General features: G+C 52.5%; 1 protein-coding gene across 17 annotated transcripts in view; it reads right to left on the bottom strand.

The window, feature by feature from the left end:
• The window catches only part of WDR27 (WD repeat domain 27), a 141381-nt gene that overhangs the window by 116301 nt on the left and 334 nt on the right, over window positions 1-24746 (bottom strand). For 14 of the 17 annotated variants that reach the window (XR_004284699.1, XR_004284700.1, XM_032338438.1 and 11 more), the window contains exons 2-5: window positions 16189-16306; window positions 15804-15999; window positions 4706-4847; window positions 1336-1460 (exon numbers count right to left, since the gene is read on the bottom strand). Coding sequence is in view for 15 of the 17 variants with exons in the window: in XM_032338438.1 (XP_032194329.1) it covers window positions 1336-1460; window positions 4706-4847; window positions 15804-15999; window positions 16189-16306 (581 nt within the window). In the remaining 2 variants the exon portion in view is untranslated. Of the gene's footprint in view, window positions 1-1335; window positions 1461-4705; window positions 4848-15803; window positions 16000-16188; window positions 18524-24746 lie in introns of those variants that run through there. The other 3 variants (XM_032338437.1, XM_032338443.1, XM_032338436.1) reach the window with 3 other exon arrangements.

The raw sequence follows: 24746 nt of genomic DNA, 5'->3' as shown, positions 1-24746 counted from the left end.
TGAGGCTACCGGTACGTAAACCGAGAAGTGAAAATTCAGACGGCTGAGCGGAGGGGGCACAGGCTGCCCCTTATGCCTCTTATCGCCAGACAACTAAAAATAAAAGGGGGGGCCATAATGTGCATCAGAACATGGATACTCCCCAGGTTGGATGTGAGGAAATGCACATTTCTGCTACCTCCAACGTCTACAGTACGGAATGGTCCTTGTCTACAATGACATCGTATCCCGGAACATACCGGTTTCCCTCCACTATTCATGGTCATGTGTGACATCAGCGTACATGCTCTGTGATCAGCTGACGTCTCTCAAAGCGAAGTTCTTAAGCTGGTCACTAAGGGCCGCACAGTCTGGAACAGGCACCTGCCCCCTCGCCCTCCGTCCGCACGGTCGAGGCCGGACTCGGGCTCCTCACCTTCTCTTTCCGGGACAGCTCAGCTTCCTTCCCAGCCGACATGCCTGCTGTACCCCCAGCTCTCTGTGTTCCTTCTCCCAACACGAAGCTGGTGAGCTTTGCTGCGTGTGGCGGGTGTCTTAATGGAATCACTGAACCCTACGACGCGTCCCATCGGCTGGGACTTCACTTACAACGTGAGCATTCAGTTAAATTGTGTCACGCTGAGCCTCAGTTGCACGATTTAGCCGAGAATCACATGAACACAGAAAGGCACACTCTGTGCCCCAAACTGCCTAGCACACATCGGTTAATCCCCAATTAAGATTTTATGCCTGACATCTTCCCTAACCGAGATTTTTTTAAGTAGATAGGGCAGAAAATTCCCTGCGGGCCAACAGCTTGGTCAACTGCATTCACTTGGCAAACCGAAGCCAAGGCCAGGCCCTGGGTATCGTATCCGTCTCCGGAGCAGGTCTCAAGCGCAGGGTGCACTCTGAGCAAACAGGAGGTCGCCCTCACAGCCCACCCCTGCTCTCTCACGCCCGCCCAGCAGAGCCCAGCGGGCCCCCATTTCCTAGTCAGATGCGAGATGTAGAAGTTGCGGAGCCTAGAAGAGGAGACACATTTCCTTAAATCAACCCAGGTAAGAGACAGGTGAGGAAGTCCAGCTCTGGGCAGGAAGCACGGAGCTGGGAGGGCTTGGACAATCACAAAAGGAGGAGAAATCAGAGCAGCGAACATATGCCCGAACACGCCTGCTAAGCGTGCCGATGGCCTGATCTCAAGGATCGGCGTCACGACGGACACAACAGCCGTATGGGATCCGGGCGACTCTCCGAGGACAGGGTCCAGACACCTTCCCCCACCGCCGGGAAGCAGTACCGCTGCTGAGAGGGGGCGGCCGTGCTCACCCACACGCGGCAGGTGCCGAACCTTACCGCAGTATCCAGCACAAATATCTTCTTTCCAGCGCACACGGCAGCCGCGCGGTCATCCGGGCTCAACCTCAAACACAGCACCTTTCCCAGCAGGGTGCCCACGACCAGCCCCCGAGGAGTCAGCCCTAGATGGAGGTTCGGCGTTAGCGGCAGGTTACTGGGAGGCCACAGGAAGGCGCTGACAATGTGGCTCTCTCCCCTAACACTGCACGCAGAGTGACCACGAGCTTAGGTGTGACTTCGGCTCCCTGACAGTATTAAAAACATCAAGTGTAAACGGTTCTGGACATTTGTGGAACGCAGCGACCAACCATCAGAAAATGACTCCACGTCGTCACAGATAATGGGTCTCTGGGAAGGCTGCGTGTGCACAGACGCGGGGGTCCTGCAGAATCACGCATGGTCCCAACCCTCCCTCCTCCGTGACCACACCAGCTCCCGGCTCGGTCGTGTGAGCTGCTCAGGTCCGTGTCAGACAGGAGGAAGGCACCGGGTGCCCACCTGAGCCTCCGGGGCCTCTCTACCCCCAGGAGGATGTCTCCAGGCACGCCTGCAGGCCTGAGGTGACAACATGCGCAGACCCGCAGCCTCACACAGCGTCCCTCAACCAACGTGCCACCATGCAGCGGGACTCAGCACCACTGTGGAGGGGCCCTGTCCAGCACGGTCACGTCACAGTGAGCCCGCGGACTACAGAGGGGAGCTGTGCACACATCACTGGAGTTCTCTCTTGGCTAAAACCCCATGGCCTCGTTCCCTGAGTGTCCAACAGGCACCTGTGCTACCCCAGGCACCTCCCTCAGCACCTGGGGCAGATCGGTGGACAAGGAGACAAAGTCCTATCTTTGTGGAAAGCTTCCCCGGGGTAGGGCCGGGACAGTTAGACACCGATAAACAAAATCAGCAAACAAGCAATGTACAACGACAGAAGAAGTGAACACCGTCGGAAAAAGCACAGGGACTGGGGTCCAGGGCGGTGGCCAGAAGGGCCCACGGCAATGGAGACACTTGAGTAGATCCTAAAGGATGTGGCAGAACCCACCATGATCCTGAGATGGAGCAGCAGGTGCAAAGGCCCAGGGGCAGGACTAAGTGCGGGCTGCTCCTTGAGACGGGGGCTTCGGCTGGGGGTCCCATAGCTCTGTCAGTCCCTAGTCTGCCTGAGGTGGGAAGGCACTGGGAGGCTTGGGCAGAAGTGTAGCGTGCTCAAGACTCAGTCTTCCAGGGACCCCTGGCTGCTGAGTAGAGAGCAGAGCCCTGGGCAAGGTGAGCAGGAGGACGGAACGTGGTACCCCGCTGAGTGACCGCTGTGGCCGGACTGCGGGGCAGCAGTGGACGGGGTGAGGAGTGTGCAGGTTTGGTTACAGTCTGAATGTAAAGCGGACAGAACTCGGGGTCGGTCGGGTGTGGAGGTGCGCAGGGAAGCAGCACAGTGCCGCGGGTTGTGACCTGAGCTGCTGTGGGGAAGCGGGAGGCGGGTGGGGGGAAGGCGGTCGGGACAGGCAAGCGGCAATGCTGTCAGACGTCCGCGTGCAGGGGTCCGGCGCAGTTCACATGAGGGACCACAGGCAGGAGGGAGGCCTCGGCGAGAGCAGAGGGGGCAGCGGTCAGAGCCTGCTGTCATCACTAAAGCAGTAATTTTTGATGGGAAAGAGGAAAAGCCCACATTCCGATGTGAAGAGATGAGAGAATGACACGGAGCCAGCAAAGGAGACTGGGGACAAGTGACCAAGGACAGCCCCAGGTCACAATGTCCTTTCTAGTCCAAGTGCAAACACAATCATGTTGGACATGCTGTAATCCGACACACCTGCCCACACCCACCACAGGATGGAAACCAAGCCTGGTGGGGCTGCAGTCTGCCCAGGCCCCTGCAGCTTCCCTGGAGGAGGAATGGGCAGCTTACCCAGCCCCACTGCTGGAGCTCCAGGACGCAGGAGCAGCTGCCTCCCACTGCACCGATGGGAGCACCAGGCTGTGGCTCAAGCACGGCTTGCACCCCTGTCCACGGACCAGACCACTTGCATCCACGGGCACGTGAGTTCCGAAGAGCGCAGCCCATTCCCACATGGAAGGGTACTTGCGTACAAAGACCTCCGTCCGTGGGAGCAGATAACAAACACGTGCTTCGCTGTCCGTACGGACACGGGTACCGACGTTCATGGGTGTGCCTGCTGTACGCACATGAACATGCTTCCGAATCGTGCGTACTTGTGTGCATGTGTGCACTTACTGTATGCACGTGTGTAGCGTACATGTGCATGTGTGTATGTACACAGGAGATTGTGTTACTACATGTATACACTGCTAGATGCATTTACATGTGTGCCGTATATTTACTATACTCGTGTGTGCTGTGCACATGTGTATGTACGTGTGTGGTGCACGTGTGCTCTGCACTGTGTACATGTGCATGTGTGTGCTGTGCATGTGTGCATGGGCTGTGCATTTGTGCTGTGTGTGCACGTGTGTGGCTGTGCGGTGTGCTTGTGTGTGGTTTGCACATGCGTGCGTGTGTGGCTGTGCTTCTGTGTGATTTGCACGTGTGTGTGCAGCTATGCATGTGTGTGCGGCTGTGCACATGTGTCTGTGCTAACACACTCAACTGCCAAGTACACAAGATGAGGCATAAACTACTCCGTATGCTGCTGCCTCAGAGCCCCCATGCTCGCCTTCTAGAGCGATCCTGGGAGTTCTCCGTGTGCTCCATGACCTAAAGCTCAAACTCTGCCGCACGGTCCTTGCCTCACTTCTCACCTCACCTGACCACGCTCTCCAACACCCCCCGTGCTGCTACCACGGGGCCCCTCCTCGGCGTGGCCTGCAGGTAGAGCTCTCGGGACAGAGGGCCTGAGCACACGCCCGGCACGGTGCCCCTGCCCAGCGCCAGCCCTGCCATCCGGCTCCCCCTCCCTCCTCTGGCGCAAAGGCCGCCTCCCTAGAGACGGCAGCACGTGAGGGCGTCTGCCCACGTCCTCTGCCCCCTCACCTGCCCTCTCTGCTGTGCTCCCCACAAGTCATAAGCAGTCGCCTGCGCGTCTGATACGGGTCTGCCGCTCCTCACTGCCTGAAGGAAAGAATATCTCCCCTTGCCTGCGTACTTTCAGAGTTCCACAAAGACCACAGGTTTCAAAATAACAACACACGACAGCCTAAACCAATGAGCCTATCCTGTCAGCTTCACACACGGCCCGGGTCCGAGATCGGAGCGTCTGATGCGCTTCCGCACAGAACACCCACCTCGGACACCCGGCTGGTCTCCGGGTCAGAGGAGTAAAAATTCTCCCAGCCCCGTTAGAAAACCAAGTCTGTTGAAGGATGAGTTGTTCCCTTTGTACATGTTTAAAATATATTTTCAATGTTCATGTACCTTGAAGAGCTTTTTGTCTGCACTCATGTAGTCTCCACGTTATAACATGATCCCGTGAGGCCGAACAGAGGAGACACGGGCTCGCTGCGTTTCCGAACGCCACGGCAGTAACCGGCTCGTGGTGGCCTCCGAGGGTCAGAGGCTGCAAGAGGGAACAGACACGAAACTCTCAGAAACTACACACGACACTTAAAGCATGAAAACATACATAACAGCATGATCTCAAACATAAATCAAACAGATTGAGTTTTAAAATACACATAGTTCACATACCCATTTTTTTAAGACTTTATTTATTCATTTGACAGACAGAGATCACAAGTGGGCAGAGAGGCAGAGAGAGAGAGAGAAGCAGGCTCCCTGCTGAGCAGAGAGCCCGATGCGGGGCTCGATCCCAGGACCCTGGGATCACGACCTGAGCCGAAGGCAGAGGCTTTAACCCACTGAACCACCCAGGCGCCCCCACACATCCACTTATTAAAATTCCTGTTAATGTTCTACTCGGTCACTCCCTCGAGTGAGCCCTCTCCCTGCGCCGCGACTCCGAAGCCGCACGAGTGAAGCCGCACAGGTCTTCCACCTCCTCGACAGTCACTAACGAGGCGAATGCCGACCCCATCCCTGCCGGCTGCCCGAGAAGAAAGGCTGCGCCGGACAGTGAAGGACATGGCAATGAAGACACACCCCCAGGAGGAGGGCAGTGCTCGGGCTGCTGGCCGACAGGGCGCATGCCGACAGGGACAAGCGCGGGCCACCGCGGTGCCACAGAAAGGCCGGGCGCTGTGTGCGGGCTGCTTCCAGGGAAACGGGAAGCCGGCAGTGACGGTACAAGCAGAAGCAGGAGACAAGCAAACTCGTCTTCAGACGAGCAAACTTTCAACACTGCTGCAAGTATGGAAGAAGGACCGCAGTGGGGACAGTGGGACCAAACGTGCCAAAGCAAGCACAGTAAAGGCCTGAACTGGGGTGGCAGAGACGGAGACTCAGACCCGTGGGCACGGAGGGCTGGGGGAGGGGCAGAAGCATCGATAATCAGCGCCCCAGGCGGAAACCCTGGGTGACTGCGGCATAAGCAGGGGGACCAGAACCAGGAGGGAACACAGGTCACCGGGTGGTGTTAAGTAGGGACTTATAAGCTGAAGGTCAGCAGACAGGAGGCACTTGGATGCGAAGCCGTCGCTCAAACACGAGAACGAGGAGAGCTCCGTCTCTGCTCACAGCGGCCGGTTCACTGGCACCACGCTCCTGATGAGAACTTCTTGTTCTCGGGGGAAATTGCCAAGAACATTCCGATACACTTTAAGACATGAGAGAGCAATGAACGCAACAAAGACTTAAGACCAGAGAAGAAGGAAACAGAGGAGGACCTACACGGAAGGCCGTTCACCCGGGAAGACCTCTGTCCGACGGCAGGCTTCGCGGTCCCAGGAAAGGCAGTTGAAACCTGAGACACTTATCCCAGTAGGAGCCCCAAAATGGTGTAATTAAATGCATCCTTTTCAGGCACAAACAGAACTATCTCACTGGGAAAAGGGCAAAGAATCCCACAGCTGGACAAAGGACTTCAGAGAACAGGGCTGGCGACCTTCAGGCTGAGGCCGCCGCGCATTGCTTTTCCTTTAAAACACTACAAATGGATTTTAATAAATTTCCCCTTAAAAAAAAGCATACCCGCCTACTAAGGTAGGAGAGAAGGGCATGTTTTCAAATGCCCAGGCCTAGAGCAGTGACCCGAAGGGCCAGGCCCCAGGAAGGACAGTGAACGGGCAAGAGAAGGTGTTCACAGGCCCACCTTCAAGTTCTCACAGTCCAACTGGACTCGTGACCTGGGACTGCCAGTGCCCTCAGCCAGCCGGCTACGAGAAGCAAGCATAAATTCTCTCGGAAAGAAGTACGGATCACCCAGAGCCCAACTGGCTGTGCATTTTGTCATACATAATGTCCAGCAGTCAATCAAAAATAATCAGGTATTCAAGGAGTCAAAAACCAAGAGAAATATTTATCATGTAAAACACCCACCCATGGGCCATCCAGATCCAGCAGGCCTTGAAACCAAACCAGAACTGACCCAGACTGCAGAATTACTAGACAAGGACATTAAAGCAATCATTATACTTCTACTCTGTACGTTCAAAAGTTAAATGGAAGTATAAAAAAATCAATAATTAATAATCGTCTAAAACAAAAAGCAAAAGACCAAGATGGTTCCACTGGTGAATTCTACCCAATACTTAAAGGAAGAGATTTTACTAATTCTCTATAATCTCTTTCAGAAAACTGAAGAAAGGGGCACCTGGGTGGCTCAGTGGGTTAAAGCCGCTGCCTTCGGCTCAGGTCATGATCCCAGGGTCCTGGGATCGAGTCCCGCATCGGGCTCTCTGCTTGGCAGGGAGTCTGCTTCCCCCTCTCTCTCTGCCTGCCTCTCTGCCTACTTGTGATCTCTGTCTGTCAAGTAAATAAATAAAATCTTTAAAAAAAAAAAAAGAAAACTGAAGAAAGAAAATGGAGGGAAACATTATTTTCAAAAGAAGCAGAGGAAATATTTCCTTACTCATCTTATGAGGCCAGGATTACCCTAATACGAAAACCAGACAAAGACATCGCAAGAAAAGAAAATTAAAAACCATATCTCAGGGCACCTGGGTGGCTCAGTGGGTTAAAGCCTCTGCCTTCGGCTCAGGTCATGATCTCAGGGTCCTGGGATCGAGCCCCACATCGGGCTCTCTGCTCGGTGGGGAGCCTGCTTCCTCCTCTCTGTCTGCCTGCCTCTCTGCCTACTTGTGATCTCTGTCTGTCAAATAAATAAATAAAATATTTTAAAAAAACCCATACCCCTCATGAATATGGATGCAAATACCAACAAAATATTCAAAATATCAGCAAATCAAACCATATAATATACTAAAAAATCATACATTATGACCAAGTAGAATTTGGAGATTTATTCCACATATGCAAGTCTGGCTGGAAACTAATTGAAAACCAATTAGTCCATCACATCAACAGGCTAAAGAAGAAAAATCACATGAAAATAACAAAAAATGTTCAGGTGCCTGGGTGGCTCAGTCAGGGAAGCATCCAGCTCTTGATTTTGGTTCAGGTCATGATCTCGGGGTCATGAGACTAAGCCCTGTGTCAGCCTCCAGCCGGGCCGGGAGCCTGTTTAAGATTCTCTCTCTCCCTCTCTCTGCCCCCACAGTCATATGTGCTTGCACTCTAACAAGTAAACAAACGAACAAATGAATAGAAATAGTAGCTGCTTCACATGACAGTTCATTTAAGAAATGTAGGAAAAAAGCATATGACAAAATCCAACAACAATTCATGATAAAAACTCCCCATACATATACTAGGAATGAGGGGAACTTCCTCAACCTTCCAAGAGTATCTACAAAATACCCGAAGCTAATCTGTGAACAGGTGAGAAACTACAAACTGTCCTGCCAAGATTAGGAACAAGGAAAGAACATCCCTCCCACCGCTCCCCTCCACATTATACTGGGAATCGGAGCTCATATAATAACACAATAAAAGGAAATAGAAAGTCTAGTGATGGAGAAGAAAGAAATAAAACTGTCTTTATCCATGGATGACATGATCATCTGTGTAGAAAATCCAAAAAAATCGGCAAGACGCTCTGGACACTCACCACTTACAGCAAGGTTGCAGGATACAAAGTCAATATACAAAATTCCACTGCTTTCCTATGTGTCAGCAATAAACAAGTAGATTTTGAAATTAAAAACACAATACCATTTACATCAGCACTCCAACAAACGAAACGCTAACAAATCTAACAAAGTTGTGTAAGATCTCTGGCGTGCCTGGATCGCTCAGTTGGTTCAGCACCCAACTCAGTTTGGGCTCAGGTCATGATCTCAGGGCTGTGAGACTGAGCCTCGGGTCGGGCTCCACGCTGGGCATGGAACCAGCTTGAGATCCTCTCTCGCCTCCTACCCACACGCGATCACTTTCTCTATTAAAAAAAAAAAAAAAAAATACAGGGCACCTGGGTGGCTCTGTTGGTTAAGCGTCTGCCTTCAACTCAAGTCATGATCCCAGGGTGCTGCGATCGAGTCCCGCACTGGGCTCCTTGCTTAGAGGGGAGCCTGCTTCTCCCTCTGCTTGTACTGTCTCTCACTCTCTATTTCTCAAATAAATATTTTTTTTAAATTATATAAGATCTTGGGGAGCCTGGGTGGCTCGGTGGGTTGGGCCGCTGCCTTCGGCTCAGGTCATGATCTCAGGGTCCTGGGATCGAGCCCCACATTGGGCTCTCTGCTCAGCAGGGAGCCTGCTTCCCTTCCTCTCTCTCTGCCTGCCTCTCCGTCTACTTGTGATTTCTCTCTGTCAAATAAATAAATAAAATCTTTTTAAAAAAATTAAAAAATAAAAAAATTATATAAGATCTTTATGAGGAAAAATAAAACTGTTGAAAGCAATTTTTAAAACTAAAGGAATGGAGAACTATCCCATGTTCATGGATAGAAAGCCTCAATATTGTCGAGATGTCAATTCTTCCCACTTGATCTACAGACTTAATCTAATTCAAATCAAAATCAACAAACTTTTCTACCATTGAAATTCCCACCGGCAGTGTATGAGATCCAGCTCCTCCTCACCCTTGCCAGCATGTGGTATAGTCAGCTTTCAAATGCTAACTATACTGACAGGTGTGTACTATTTGCTTATTTTGCTGTAATTTGCATTTCTGTAATGACAAGATGTTGAATATCTTTTCATGTGCTTATTTGACATTTGCGTAAGTTCTTTAGTTAAATATCCTCAAATCTTTTGCTCATTTTAAAATAGGGGTATTTGTTTTATTATTAAGCTAAAAAAAAATTTTTTAATTTAATTTCTTTTCAGTGTAACAGAATTCATTGTTTATGCACCACACCCAGTGCTCCATGCAATGGGCGCCCTCCTTAATGCCCACCACCTGGTTCCCCCAACCTCCCACCCCCCGCCCCTTCATAACCCTCGGATTGTTTCTCGGAGTCCACAGCCTCTCATGGTTCGTCTCCCCCTTCTAATTCCCCTCAACTCCCTTCTCCTCTCCCATCTTGACTTAAAATTAAATCTAAATAAAAATTAAATTTTTATTTTTTAGAAAATAAAAAATTTTTATTTTTTAAAAAATTTATTTTTTAATAAAAGCCATCTGGTCCTGGACTTTTGTTTGTTGGTAGTTTTTTTGATTACTGATTCAATTTATTTGCTGGTTATCAATCTGTTTTCCTATTTCTTCTTCTTTCAGTTTTGGTAGTTTATGTGTCTCCAGGTAGAAAGTTGGTACAATCACAGTGCTCACTTAATTTGTACCTCTTTTGTTGGGGATAACAGTCCTTGTTTAAACCTGTTATTCCATCATGGCTCCAAAGGAAGTCCTTATTTTTTGCTCCTGGTGATGGTATGGGGAATGAGCACTCTCATACATTAATGATGAGAATGTAAACTATTCCAAAATTTGGCATAATCTTAAAAATCTAAAATGTACACACAATTTGACTTGTCTAATCTGTAGGAATATATTCTGTAGAAATAAAAACACAAATGTGCAAGAATAAGCATAAAGGACATTTACTGCAGCGGTTTGCAGCAACAGAGAAATGACCTGAGCACTCAGTTTGGGACAGGAAGGCTGCATCACGGCACTGCTGTCACTGTGTTCGTGTCTTGTTCTGTAGGCACTTGAGTCAGAAAAGCTGGCATATAAGAGACATACCAACAAAATGCAATGAGCAGATGTCTTTTAAATCCTGACTCAAATAAACCAACTAAAATCATTAATATCTGAAAAATTACTAGATATTAAGTCCTTATCTGTTCAAGATACATACTGAAATATGTAGAGGGGAAATGCTAAAATATACTGACTTGGCTTTAAAATATCCCAGTCAAAAACATTTGGAAGATTAACAAGAAAGGTAAAATAGGAATGACTATTAAAAATATGTAATACTGTATGTTATGTATACTGGAGTTAAAATTAAAAAATAAAACGTGTGACAGGTACATGACGTTCATTTTACTATCTTATTTTTGTTATGTTTGAAATGTTCTACAATAAAAAGACAAAACAAAATAAAAGAAGTTTCAGCGGATAGTTAGCCCGTTAAAATATAAATATTTTTTAGACTCAAATGTGGACCACATGTGAGCACAGAAGGAAACATCACAAGATAAAAACCAAAGTCCTGACAGAACGTGGGCGGGAGACACTGAATGGGATTCCTTTTCATCTGCACTACTCCTCTGGTGTGGGGTCAACTTTGTTACGGAACTTCGTAAGACGAATGTAATGACCTTCAAGAATTGGATGCATATAGGGGAAATAAACCTTAGTTTTGAAAAAAAAATCAACAAACTGATTTTAAAGTTTATACGGAGGCAAAAGACCCAGAATGGCCACATAATACCGGAGAACAACAGTCGAGTTGGAAGACTGACGCTACCCGCCTTCCAGACTCATGAGGAAGCTCCGCTCACTGGAACTGTACGGACTGGCGAGAGGACAAACAGATCGACGGGAAGGAAGAGACTCAGAAACACAGTCAAATGAACTTTGACTAAGGGACAAAGGTGATACAACAGAGAAAACCATGAACTCCTTAAAAATAACATGGGAGGTGCTTGGGTGGCTCAGTCGTTAACTGTCTGCCTTCAGCCCAGGTCGTGATCTCAGGGTCCTGGATCGAGCCCCGCATCAGGCTCCCTGCTCGGCGGGAAGCCTGCTTCTCCCTGTCCCGCTCCCCGTGCTTGTGTACTCTCTTGCTGTCTCTCTCTCTGTCAAATAAATAAAATCTTTCAAACACATACATACATACATACGTGGGAGAAAACACAGATGACTTAGGTTTGGTGATAACTTTTCAGATAAGACACCAAAGGCATGATCCATGAAAGTAAGAACCGATAGGCTGGACTTCCATTAAAATTAAAAATTCCTGTGCAGAAGCTTCCTATGCTTCTGCAAAGGAAACAGTCAACAAAAAAACAGTCAACAAATTAAAAACTCCTGTGCACAGCAAAGGAAACAGTCAACAAAACATAGAGGCAACCCACAGAATGGGAGAAGATATTCACAAATGACAGTACAGACAAAGGGCTGATATCCAAGATCTATAAAGAAGTCCTCAAACTCAACACTCAAAAAACAGATAATCACGTCAAAAAATAGGTGGAAGATATGGACAGACACTTCTCCAATGAAGACATACAAATGGCTATCAGACACATGAAAAGTGTTCATCATCACTAGCCATCAGGGAGATTCAAATCAAAACCACATTGAGGTACCACCTTACACCAGTCAGAATGGCCAAAATTAGCAAGACAGGAAACAACGTGTGTTGGAGGGGATGTGGAGAAAGGGGAACCCTCTTACACTGTTGGTGGGAATGCAAGTTGGTGCAGCCTCTTTGGAGAACAGTGTGGAGAGTCCTTAAGAAATTAAAAATAGAGCTTCCCTATGACCCTACCATTGCACTCCTGGGTATTTACCTGAAAGACACAGATGTCGTGAAAAGAAGGGCCATCTGTACCCCAATGTTCATAGCAGCAATGGCCACAGTCGCCAAACTGTGGAAAGAACCAAGATGTCCTTCAACGGACAAGTGGATAAGGAAGATGTGGTCCGTATACACTATGGAGTATGATGCCTCCATCAGAAAGGACGAACACCCAACTTTTGTAGCAACACGGACGGGACTGGAGGAGATGATGCTGAGTGAGATAAGTCAAGCAGAGAGAGTCAGTTATCACATGGTTTCACTTACTGTGGAGCATAAGGAATAACACAGAAGACATGGGGAGATGGAGAGGAGAAGGGAGTTGGGGGAAATGGGACGGGGAGATGAACCAGGAGAGACTGTGGACTCTGAGAAACAACCTGAGGGTTTTGGAGGGGAGGAGGGTGGGCGATGGGTGAGCCTGGTGGTGGGGACTAAGGAGGGCACGGACTGCATGGAGCACTGGGTGTGGTGCAAAAACAATGAATTTGGAACACTGCATCAAAAAGTAATGAGGTACTTTATGGTGACTAACATAACACACACACAAAAAAAAAAATTTAAAAAGAGAAAGTAAGTGTTAGTTTCCACTTTATAATGGGAAGAATAAACAGGCAACTTCTTAAAAAAGTAATAAATAAAAATTCCATCAAGAGAATGAGCAGACAAAGCACAGACTGGGATAAAGTATTGCTGAAGACATGTCTGATAAAGGACTATTCCCAAAATATACAAAGAACTCTTAGGAGGCAACAATAATAACCAAGTTAAAAATGAGCCAAACACCATGACAGACACCTCACTAAAGAAGATACACAGGTGACGGGGCGCCTGGGTGGCTCAGTGGGTTAAGCCGCTGCCTTCGGCTCAGGTCATGACCTCAGGGTCCTGGGATCGAGCCCCGCATCGGGCTCTCTGCTCAGCGGGGAGCCTGCTTCCTCCTCTCTCTCTCTCTCGGCCTGCCTCTCTGCCTGCTTGTGATCTCTCTGTCAAAAAAAAAAAAGAAGATACACGGGTGACAAGAAAGCAAAGTGCACGTCATGAGTCCTCAGGGACATACGGATGAAGACCACAATGTCACGACTCCTCACCGCCCAGAGTAACAACACCCAGGACTCCGACAAGTCCACCTGCCAGTGTGGGTGTGGAGGGGCGGGTCTCTCACTCACTGCCGGTGGGTGACGAATCGGTGCAGCCGCTGTGAAAGGCAGTTTGGCGGCTTCTTACAACACCAAATCATCTCTTCACATACGATGACGCAGCACTCGTGCTCCTCAGTATTCACCCAAAGGAGCTGAAACGTGTGGCCACCGAGCCTGCCACGGAGGTCCACAGCAGTTTTGTTGAGAAGCGCCAGAACTCGGAAGCCGCAGGGAAACACACACTTGCTGCATCCAGACAGCTAAAGAGGGATGAGCCGTCGAAGCATGAGCAGACCCAGAGGAACCTTCGGCCCGTGTCACCCAGTGCAAGAAGCTGGTGTGAACCCGCCCACTGGGTGGCCCCACCTACGGGAACCGTGGGAAAGGCACAGCCCTAAGGGCAGGGAAAGCTCAGCAGCTGCCGGGGTCGGGGAGGAAGGGATGGAAGGCGGCAGAGCACAGGGCTTCAGAGCAGCGCCAACTCTCCACGTGGTACCCGAAGCGTGGACGCGCGTCACTATGCATGGGTCCGAAGCCACAGCTGCGCAGCGCCTGGTGTGACCCCTGAGGTCACTGTGGACTCTGGGTGACCAGGCCGTGCCCACGGAGAGTCATCAGCTGCAACGAGGCAGGATTCTGGCGCCGGGTGTTGACCATGGGGTGGCCGTGGGTCGCCGGTGGCACACGGCTACACAGGACATCCCCGGCACCCACCCCTCAGTTTGGCTGTGAACCTCAAACTGCTTTACAAAAATTTATAAAGTCTTGGAGCGCCTGGGGGGCTCCGCCGTCCGGGGTCTGCTGTCAGCTCAAGCCGTGATCTCCAGGTCCCGGGACGAGCCCCCGCTCCGCGCGGAGCCCGCGTCCCTCCCCGCTCCGCCCTCCCCGCTCCGCTCTGCTCGCTCTGCTCTGCGCCGAACCGATACGTCGTCTTTAAAATATGAAAAATGATACAATAATAAAGTCTTACAATTTTAAAAAAGGTCAAGAGGAGCCCCTAGAACGGAAAATGGAGCCAAAATACCCCCGAGGTAAGCGTTCCCTTGTGACCTGACCCTCAGCAGCGAACGCGCAGATCCCACGGGGCTGGCCGAGGGCGGCGGTTCCAAGCTCGGGCGGCCGAGCGCACGGACCGGGCCGGACAGAGCAGCCCGCACAGGCCCGCGCGGAGGGAGCGGCCGCGGCGCGCCCCGAGTCCGGCCCAGCACGAGGCCCCGCGCGGGCGCTACGGACGGGCCCGGCCTCAGACAGCGAGGGCGGCGGCCCGTGGTCCGAGGCGCCGAGGTGAGACCCCCCTGCGCGGCCCCCGACGGCCGCAGGACGCAGCGCGGCCCTCGCGCCCCGGGAGGCTCCCCGACGTGGCCACGAGCCCGGCGCGGGTCCGCTCCGCAGCGACGGTCCCGGGAAGCGGTGGGACGCGGGGAGGACGCGCCGGCTCCTTCCCGGCAGCTGCGGCGCGCACCGCCGAGAGCTCGCGCGGACACGGACGGACGGACGGACGGACGACCTGGCCGGAGACGGCCACGGCCGCGGCCGCGCCGGTCACAAGGGGAACGTCCAAACCTGGAAGCGCCTTCAGCGCCATCGAGCGCCCGACGCCCGCGCCCGCCCGCGCCGGGAAGCCCCGACCGGGAGCCGCGGACGGACGGACGGACGCGGACCGCGCGGCGCCTCACGTGGCCTTCGAACAAGCCCGGATCCCGCGGCCCCGCAGCGCCCCGGACACCCTCTCGGTGTGACCCGCCGACCCGGACGGACTCACCCCTGCGCCCCGGCGGCGGCACCAAAACGCGCCGGAAGGAGGCCCGGAGCCGCCCAGGGACGGACGCGTCGCGAACCCGCGGCCAGAGCCCGCCTGCGGGTGGCAAGTCGTGCGCAGAAACGCGCTAAACCCGCCGAGACTCGGTGGGGGCATCGCTCGGGACTCCCGGGGACCACCGCGAGCGGCGCGTCCTGCCCGACCGGAGCGCCGGGAACTCGGGCAAACACGGGCCTGGCTCCGAAGCCCGAAGTGAGCAGAAAGAGGGTCCCGACACCGGATTCACTCCTTCTGCCCAGGGAGACCCGCTGTCAAGAGCCTGCCCATAAGGGTACGGCCATGAAGCAATTTCCGAATGAAAACTAGTGTCTTTACAACTGTCAGCTCGATGTAAAAGATTCTGCAGTAGCTGCAGTGACCCTCCTGAATGTGCTGTAGAACCGACAAACTGAACCTGTCTGGGTCACATTCACACCAACACTTCAGGCGTCCATTACCCAAGAACGTTCTTTAACGAGGCGATTCCAGGCCGTTTAGTTTCTGGGACGCCACCACTGGCACAGGGTTTGTGTCTCTCCTGCAGCGGGTCCTGGAGGGCCCCGGGGCATCCGAGCAGCGGGCAGGCAAGCGCAAGGCCGCCTGTGTTACCGGATCCAAGGAAACACACACGCCTTTCTAGATACCTGGTGCGAAGGGTCCTCCGTGCTCCACACACAAAGCGTGTTCCCGTCTGCAGGGAAAGCACAGTACTGAGCGCTACAAGCAAGCTGGACGTGGGCCACAGGCTCCTTCAGGGCCACCAGGCCCTTCTCCGTGAGCACATCACCGAGGCAGCCGCCATCAGCACAGAGAATCCCTCGGGCGCCTTCCATCTGCGATCTGAGGGCACAGGTGTGCAGAGGACAACCACGGGACGGCACTGAATGCAGACACCACAGCTCGTCACACCCACTTACTCGCCACCCCTCCCCACTCCCAGGTCATCACTGAAGGTCCCAGAGGGGTCACACACACAAACACACACACACACACACGACTGCTACTCATCCCGCAGGCTTTACAACAGACCTTGACTCGCGGCCCCTCTTCCTGCTTGACACGCCTCCCGCGGCCGGCAAGCGGGCCGACTGCACCTCCCGGAGGCGCCGATGAGGCTGGTCCTCAGCGCACGAGCCCGGCACCAGCACTGAGGAGTGAACAGAAAGTCATTACTGCCATTGCTCACCACTACAAGGACCTCGAGAGACGACATCATTTCCCAAATCTCCACGCAAGCTGGTCGTGAAATGCAACGTTAACCGAGGCCCCGGCCGCCTCCCTTGGGTTGTTCAACGGTGACACAACATCGTGTCCTTTAAGTCGATTACCTGAGGTGATACAGTCGCTGACTCCCTGACTCCCTCTTATCAAAGCACAAACGAATGAACCGTTGACCACACTAACCAAGCGCTTCAGCCCGCCCGCTTCGCAGGTAAGGACTTCGCAGGCGCCGTCCCTTGTCCTCCCGTGGTCCTGGTCCCGCTCCGCCGCGCCTCACTCCGGGCACTAGGCCTGAAAAGCTCACCCCCAGAGTGTGCTGACGTGGCTACGGACAAAGGGTTTAACCATCTGGTCACCATGGTGGCCGAGCGGACTCACAGGACCAGCTGCACGTCACACGCTGGCTTCACGGGGAAAAGGCTGATCCAGGCAGAAGAAAACCAGGTGGCAGTGCCCAGCGGCGACGGGATGAGGTTACAAGAGGGGACGTCGTCCAGTGGGGACGGCCTGCTGTGCTCGGCAACGGAGCAGACAGAGGCTTGCACTTCAGCTCGGGTCAGAACCGGAGGGCTGGTGAAGGCTGCTGAACGAAGCTACTCGGGAAAACGCACATTTCAGTCTGGCGCAAAGGACACGTCAGGATCAGGAGGGACAGGAAGGGAGAGGGGCCCGGTCCCCGCTCCGGGCACAGGGCTCTGGCTCAGGGAGCCTGGACAGCGGATGCCTCTCAGGTCGGCCCCTTCCACATCCAGACCCCTCTTCACAGCAGAAACATGTTCTGGTTTCCAGGGACACGAGCCCACGCGAATGTCAGCCCTTCCTTCCCTGTTCTCTCGCACCCAATCTACACCGAGGCCTGGCCTCCTCCAAGAGGACTTTGGCCTCAATACCCAAAAGAAAGATCACACAAATCTACAAAACAATCTAGAAACCAAACCCCCACCCCCCGACAGTGGTGAGGACACCACAGACTGCCCACACCACCTCTTTCCCGAAGGGCAGCCTCCCCCGGGCCCGGCGGCACGGCGGCCCTCAAGGCCAACAAATCTCAATTCCGCACCCACCATGCTGGCTTGCTCCTGGCTCTAAGAAAAGAGCTGTTTCTCCTCACCTCGGATGTCTCTTCTGTCTCAAGATTTCCCCTCCAGCTGTCCACCTGCCGGCCTCTCCCAAGTCAGGTCTCAGCTGAGTGCCACAAACACCTCCTTGGCCTTCACACACCCTGACCCAAGTGACCCCTTCAGAGGCAAAATACGGGGCTGGGGTCAGGGCACCAGGCTGCAATCCTGCAGCTCCACGGTGCCAGCTCAGATGGGCCCAAGAGTTTCCAGGACCGCGGACGGGGTGGGCCTTCCCACAGAAAGCCTCCAGGACACCTGACGGGGGCTAGGCCCACAGGACACAGCACCCAGGTGCTGACAGTCGGCCACAGGCACCTTCAAGCGCGGGGAACAGCGGTCACGACTGAACAGCACAAAGCAGACCTACAAGACTGTGCGCCCGAGCTACGCTACTGAGAAGCACCCCAGAAGCAGGCAGCCAGCACGCCGGCAGGAGACCCGACGGGAAACCCTGACCACAGCTTCTGTGAGGCCAACGGACCAGGCGAGCGGAGAGATCTGAGCGGTAAAGTCGTCAGTCGTCAGAGAGAGCTCGCGCGCTCCCACGGAACAAAAGGTCTCTGTTAAAGCAAACGAGACGCAATTGTCATAGACTTGAAAATTCTGCGAGAGCTTGTGAGAAAAAATAAAAACATTCTCGATATTTTAATGTACAATCTTCTCCAATTCATAAACTTGGTTTTACTTATCACTCTTGCAAACTGCCAAGACATGGAAAGCAGTTTCATATAAAAAAAAATAGCTAAATATTTTAAGGGTACCACAATTTGCTTTGTAGCTTTGACCATTTTAAAGGAACCAGTGCCCAGCACTGGGGCCAGCATGTAGCTGGTGATGAGGGGAGGGACCCTGACGGACGCAGTGAAATGACAGTGTGGCTCCTCCAAGTGCTGCCCCCAAACATAAAATATTGTATGAAACGTGTAAGAATATATCAAAAATTATAACTGTTTAAAAAATGTTTAAAAATCTCCCCATTGGGGCGCCAAGGTGGCTCAGTGGGTTAAAGCCTCTGCCTTCGGCTCAGGTCATGATCCCAAGGTCCTGGGATCGAGCCCCAGATCAGGGTCCCTGCTCAGCAGGGAGCCTGCTTCCCCCTCCCCGTCTGCCTGCTTCTCTGCCTACCTGTGATCTGTCAAATAAAAAAAATCTTAAAAAACAGACCTGTACCCCTGGGGATAAAAATATATGTTTATAAAAAATAAAAAATTAAAAAAAAAAATCTTAAAAAAAAAAAAAGAATCTCCCCACCGAAGAGATGAGGAAGATGTGGCATATATGTAAAAAGAGTATCACTAGCCACCAAGAAGAATGAAATCTTGCCATTTGCAATGATGTGGATGGAACTAGCGGGTATTATGCTGAGCGAAATAAGCCAGAGAAAGACAAGTATCACATGATTTCACTTACGTGTGAGAAAAACAAAGAAAAACAAAAAGAGAGAGACTCCCCCCGAAAGAAAAGACTCTTAAGTACAGAGAGGAAACTGGTGGGGAGGGGGCCAGTAGAGGGTGGGGAAACGGATGAAGACGGGATCCCAATTCTGGACTTCAAGCTCTACTACAGAGCTGCGATCACCAAGACAGCATGGTCCTGGCACAGAAACAGACACACAGATAATGGAACAGAATAGAGAGCCCAGAAGTGGACCCTCAACTCTACGGTCAACGAATCTTTGACAAAGCAGGAAGGAATGTCCAATGGAAAGAAGACAGCCTGTTCAACATGGTGCTGGGAACACGGGGCAGTCACATGCAGAAGACTGAAACTCGACCATTCTCTCACACCTCACACCGAGATAAACTCAAAACGGATGAAAGACCTGAATGTGAGACAGGAATCCACGAAAATCCTAGAGAACACAGGCAGCAACCTCTTCGACCTCAGCCGCAGCAACTGCTTTCAAGACCTGTCTCCAAAGGCAGGGAAACAAAAGCAAAAATGAACTATTGGGACTTCATCAGGATAAAAAGCTTCTGCACAGCAAAGGAAACAGTCAACAAAACTTAGAGGTAACCAACAGAATGGGAGAAGATATTTGTGAATGACATGTCAGATAAAGGGCTGGTATCCAAAATCTATAAAGAACTTTTTGACTTAACACCCCCAAAATGAATAATCCAATTAAAAATGAGCGAAAGACATGAACAGACACTTCTCCAAAGAAGACAAACAAACAGCCGACAGACACGTGAATCGGTGCTTGACATCACTCATCATCAGAGAAATACCTCGGAGGAAGGGGAGCCTCCTACACTGTGGGTGGGAATGCAAGCTGGTGTAGCCACTCTGGAAAACGGTAAGAAGCTTCCTCAAAAAGTTAAAAACAGAATTACCCTATGACCCAGCATTGCACTACTAGGTACACAAGGACTAATTCAAAGGGATATGTGCACCCGTGTTCACAGCAGCATCTCTACAACAGGCACACTACAGAAACAGCCCACGTGTCCATCGACTGGTGAATGCACGAGGAAGATGTGAGGTATCACCTCACACTGGTCAGAACGGCTAAAATTAACACCACAAGAAACAAGCGGTGTCACAGAGGATGCAGAGGAAGGGGAACCCTCGTGCACTGCTGGTGGGAATGCAAACAGTGGCAGCCACTCTGGAAAACAACATGGAAGTTCCTCAAAAAGTTAAAAATAGAACTGCCCTATTATGAGGGCTCCTGGGCAGCTCAGTTGGTTCCACATCTGCCTGGGTCAGGTCATCATCTCAGGGTCCTGGGATGGAGTTCTGTATCAGGCAGATACACTGATACTGATACTGAGTGGAGACACTCAGCCGGGAAGCTGCTTCTCCCTCTCCCTCTCCTTCTCTCTCTCTCAAATAAACAAACAAACAAACCTGCCCTCTGGCCCAGTAATCCCACTACTGGGAATTTATCCTAATGCATACAAAAACACTAATTCAAAAGGAGACCTGCACCACTATGTTTACATCTACAATAGCCAAGTGCCCACAGACTGATAAACGGCTACAGAAGACGACACACACACACACACACACAACGGAGTGTCACTCGGCCACGGTTAGGAACGGAATCTCGCCGTTCGCGACAACACGGACGGACGCAGAGAGAGTTACACTAAGCACAAAATGGTTTCTCCCAACACCAGATGGTCTTACTCAGGTGGAATTTAAGAAACAAAACAAATGAACAAAATGGGAAAAAGAGAGAGAAAGAGAGAAACAAACCAAAAAAGAGACTTTCAATTACGGAGAACAGACTGCTGGTCACCAGAGGGGAGATGGGTTGGGGACTGGGGGAGATGGGTGATGCGGATGACGGAGTACATGTGTCATGATGGAGAAAAACACAAAATAAAAAAGACTTTTAAAAATAAAAAAATAAACTGGAGCAATAAATTCACAAGAGGATTAATACCAGAGCCCAACAAAAATTAGTAATCTAGAAATACAACATAAGACAAAAGAATATCATTTTTCATCTATCAACTTGGCAGTAACTAAAATTATAAAACAAAATATCCTGTGCAGACTTTTTCCACTGGTAAGAAAATAAATATGCATAAGCTATGGCTATTTGGTAATGTGTATCAAAATATTTTAAGAACTAGATATTGAGGCACCGGGTGGCTCAGTGGGTTAAGCCCCTGCCTTCAGCTCAGGTCATGATCTCAGGGTCCGATCCTGCATCGGGCTCTCTGCTCAGTGGGGAGCCTGCCTCTCTGCCTACGTGTGATCTGTCAAATTTAAAAAAAAAAAAAAAAGAACTAGATATTGATTCATAAATGTTCATTCTATAAACTTAAAACAAGCAAATCATTATACATTTCCCAAGATCCATTTCTTCAGGATGTCCCAAATAGCACTAATTAGAATATAAAATGCAATGGCGGTCCTTACCTCCAGTGGGACACAGTGTAGACACCATGACAGCTACTCTGCCTGTCAGTGAGAACCCTCCCAGTGCAGATTAGAGAAAGCTCAGCCGGATGGGCCTTGAAGAAAGGGCATCTCCGGAGGGGCAGGCCTTTAACTGCAAGGTGTGTGCAGGGCTCCGTGCAGCAGCCCGAGCCAGCCGGGCCTGGCCTCTCCGTCTCTGAGCCGTGACTGTCTATCTGGCTCTCCTTTCTCCTTTCTGTTGCCATTTGCTGGCCAGCAGCTCCCACAGCCACTCTCTCAAGCTCCGGCTCACTGGGAAGGGTGACCATCTCTTCCTGCCAAAGCCTCAACATTGAGGTCACTGAGTTTGGGCCATTTGGGGCCATTTCTCATCTTTGAATTTACCATGTGATCAGAAGGATGAAACTGTGCTGACAAGTCAGCCCCACATGTCATGAACCGTGACCCCTGGGGCCTGGCCAGGAGAGGGAAAAGATGCGCCTCTCAAGGAAATGCAAGTACTATTGCCATCAAAGGAACAGATACTGAGAAAGAAAAAAACAACAACCATGTTTGTCTAAGTCTGTACTACCATTTAGATGGTCAAGAAGGGCAGAAATTTCAGTAACATCCATCCACGGTAATACCCTATCGTAGCACACAAATCCACAAACACAAAACTTATGTTCTTCAGAAGACACCATTCGGGGAATGAAAAGACCAGCCGCAGAGCAGGCGCGACGAACAGCACAGAAAGCTGACCAAGACGTCCAGAACGTACAAAGAATTCGTGCGGATCCTAAGACAGAGACGCCAACAGAAGAATGTGCACGAGGCACTTCATGAAAGCCTCCAAACGGCCAACTACCCGGAGAAGATGCTCTTCCGTATTAACGGCCAGAGAAAACGAGAGGCGAAAACCACACACACAGGCCAGAATGGTTCACACCAAAAAGACTAAGAAAAGAACACGGAGTGCAGATGAGCTTCCAAACCCCGTGGGAGGGGCCAGGTAAGCTGGAACCAGCACGGACCTGGGGCAATTCCCCGCCAAGGACACACGGAACCACGGACACACGCAGCAAGAAACGCGGACCACAGGACACCCATCAGCTTGCTCAAAGCCACATTGTCCACGAGTCCAAAATCGGAAACAGCCCAACGCCCATGGGCCGCAGCCCGGGGGAAAGACGGGTACATTCACGACAGCACGTACACAATAGTGTCTGCGCAGCAGCGGTCTAGCAGCCGGCGGGGCTGGACGCAGACGCCTCTGGGAAGGAGGCCGGGAGTGAGGACCGCAGTCCGCAGGGCTGTGGGATGCCGACGTCTCATGTTCCCAGAGCTGCGGCATGATCACCTGCATTTACTCAGGACCAATTCCCAAGCCCGGTGGAGGTTTCTCAGGTTTGTAGCCGGATGCTTTCGTGCACTATGCATTGCACCTGGGGCACCACCTTTACTGTCCGGGCTCCACCATCCCCTAGGGTACTGGCTGCTGGGTTACGGGAAGTTCTCTCTGAGATGCACCAGTTCCCAGGCCAGCCCTTGTTACTTGTCCGTAAGCAGCCTGAGGGGGATTCAGGTCCGTAAGGAGCTCCTTCTGGACCCACCATCAAGGAATGACTGAACTCTGAGGTACGAACGCAATGTCCTGCTTCGATGCTGCCAACAGCTGCCCGTCTTTCCGAAGATAAAGACCAAACTCGTGGCCCAGCCCAGCTGTTGGAGCTCATCCTACACCACATCCCCGCCCCACGTGCCTGGCCCCGTTCGCTGTCCTCCTGTGACCCAGCTCATTCCTCAGATTTGCTTGTCCCTCCACAACACAGGTGGGAGCTGAGCAGGCCCACTGACACAGAGTCCGTCAGCACCGTAGGGCACCGTAAACACACCTTCCTTAGCGTTCGTCTCCCGGAGCTTGTTGTAAGAACACAGGACACAGTACAGACACCGTACGAAGTGTGCGCCAGCCAACTGTTCACGCTACGGGGAAGGCCTCCCCGCCACAGTAAGCTATCAGCGGTCAGGTTTCAGGGGGCCAGAGGTTACACACAGGTCTCCCACCATATGGGGGGAGGGGAGGGGGCACACCGAACCCCCGTGTTGTTCAGAGGTCAAGTGTATATAGATACACACGCAATTATATACCTGATTAATGTCTAGCTCTGGGAAAGGGGAAACCTGTCTGTTGTGTCGCTATCTACCCTGGCGGGATTCGAGGTGAGCACTCAGCCGCATCTGATCGGGACAGAGAGAGCAGGAGCCGCGTGCAGTCGCGGCGCTAAACCCCGCAGCAGCAGACCGAGACCTCATACCTAATCTCACCCCGGTCTCCATCCCCAGGAGTGCAACTTCTCACACTCGGCTGGGAATCTCCTGGTCACAGCAGTGGGGTCGTCGGGCCCACAGACCCCTTCTGCTCCCCGAGGAAGATGGCCTTGCCGGGATCAGCGCGTGGTCATCGCCCTTGCCCCAGTAGAAGGCTCTCCGTCCCTACAGCTCAGCCAAGCTCCTTCCTTGGCTCGCCGGGGACGCCCCGGACTCCGGCACCACCCAAGAGCCAACGTGATCTTTAAGTTTATTCACTTGAGTTTTTGTGACTGAACAGATTCAGCGGCCGCGGCGGGATGTAAAGCGTCCGGGGCAGCCTGGGGCCCAGGACAACACAGGCGTGGAACCCGAACGCACTCCGGGTTCTCTCCGTCCCTGCCTCTCAGCTCTGAGCTCCCGGAGCCCCGGATTTCCAGCGGCCCCCTTGGTTGCAATCCCTCCGGCGTGCTGTCCCCGCGTGCTGTCCCCGCGTCCTGTCCCCGCGCCGCCCAGACCCCCGACCGCGGACTGCGGAGGTTGTCGACTGGATCCTGGATCGAACGGGGCCCAAGTGAAGCTGCACGAGGCCCAGCACGTAAATCTCGGAGCTCCGCGGATCTGGGAAGCCCACGACGCCGGGAACCCCGCGGGCGCAGGTCAGGCGTGTCGAGGCCGCTGGAGCGCTGGTCCCCGCGACAGGGGCCCCGCGACAGGACGCGCCGAGAGCGAGCTCGTCGCAGACACGGCAAACGGCCTCGGCAAAGCGGTCGCAACGGACGCGTCCTTGACGGTTGACTCCGCGGCGCCAGAAAACACGACGTGCCGCGGGACGCCGAGCGGCTACCCCGGGCTCGAGCCGGCGCGCGCGGGCGGACGCGGGGCGGGCGGGCGGCCCGGTCCGTCGCTGCAGGTGCACGACGGCGCCTTGATATCGAGGCGACCGCTGCTCCTAAAGCGAAGGACGAGAGACGCCCCGCACCGGCGGGCAGACGCCCCGGCGGTGCCGACCCCGCAGCGGCCCGAGACCCGCCGCCCCGGCCCCGGCGTTCGGGGCGGGACGGCAGGGACGCCCGCGGC

Source organism: Mustela erminea, chromosome 4 (genome assembly GCF_009829155.1).
Source record: "Mustela erminea isolate mMusErm1 chromosome 4, mMusErm1.Pri, whole genome shotgun sequence".
In the NCBI taxonomy this organism is placed as follows: Eukaryota; Metazoa; Chordata; class Mammalia; order Carnivora; family Mustelidae; genus Mustela; species Mustela erminea.
The sequence above is the reverse complement of the archived record's forward strand: the minus strand, read 5'-3'. Positions and strand labels throughout refer to the sequence as shown.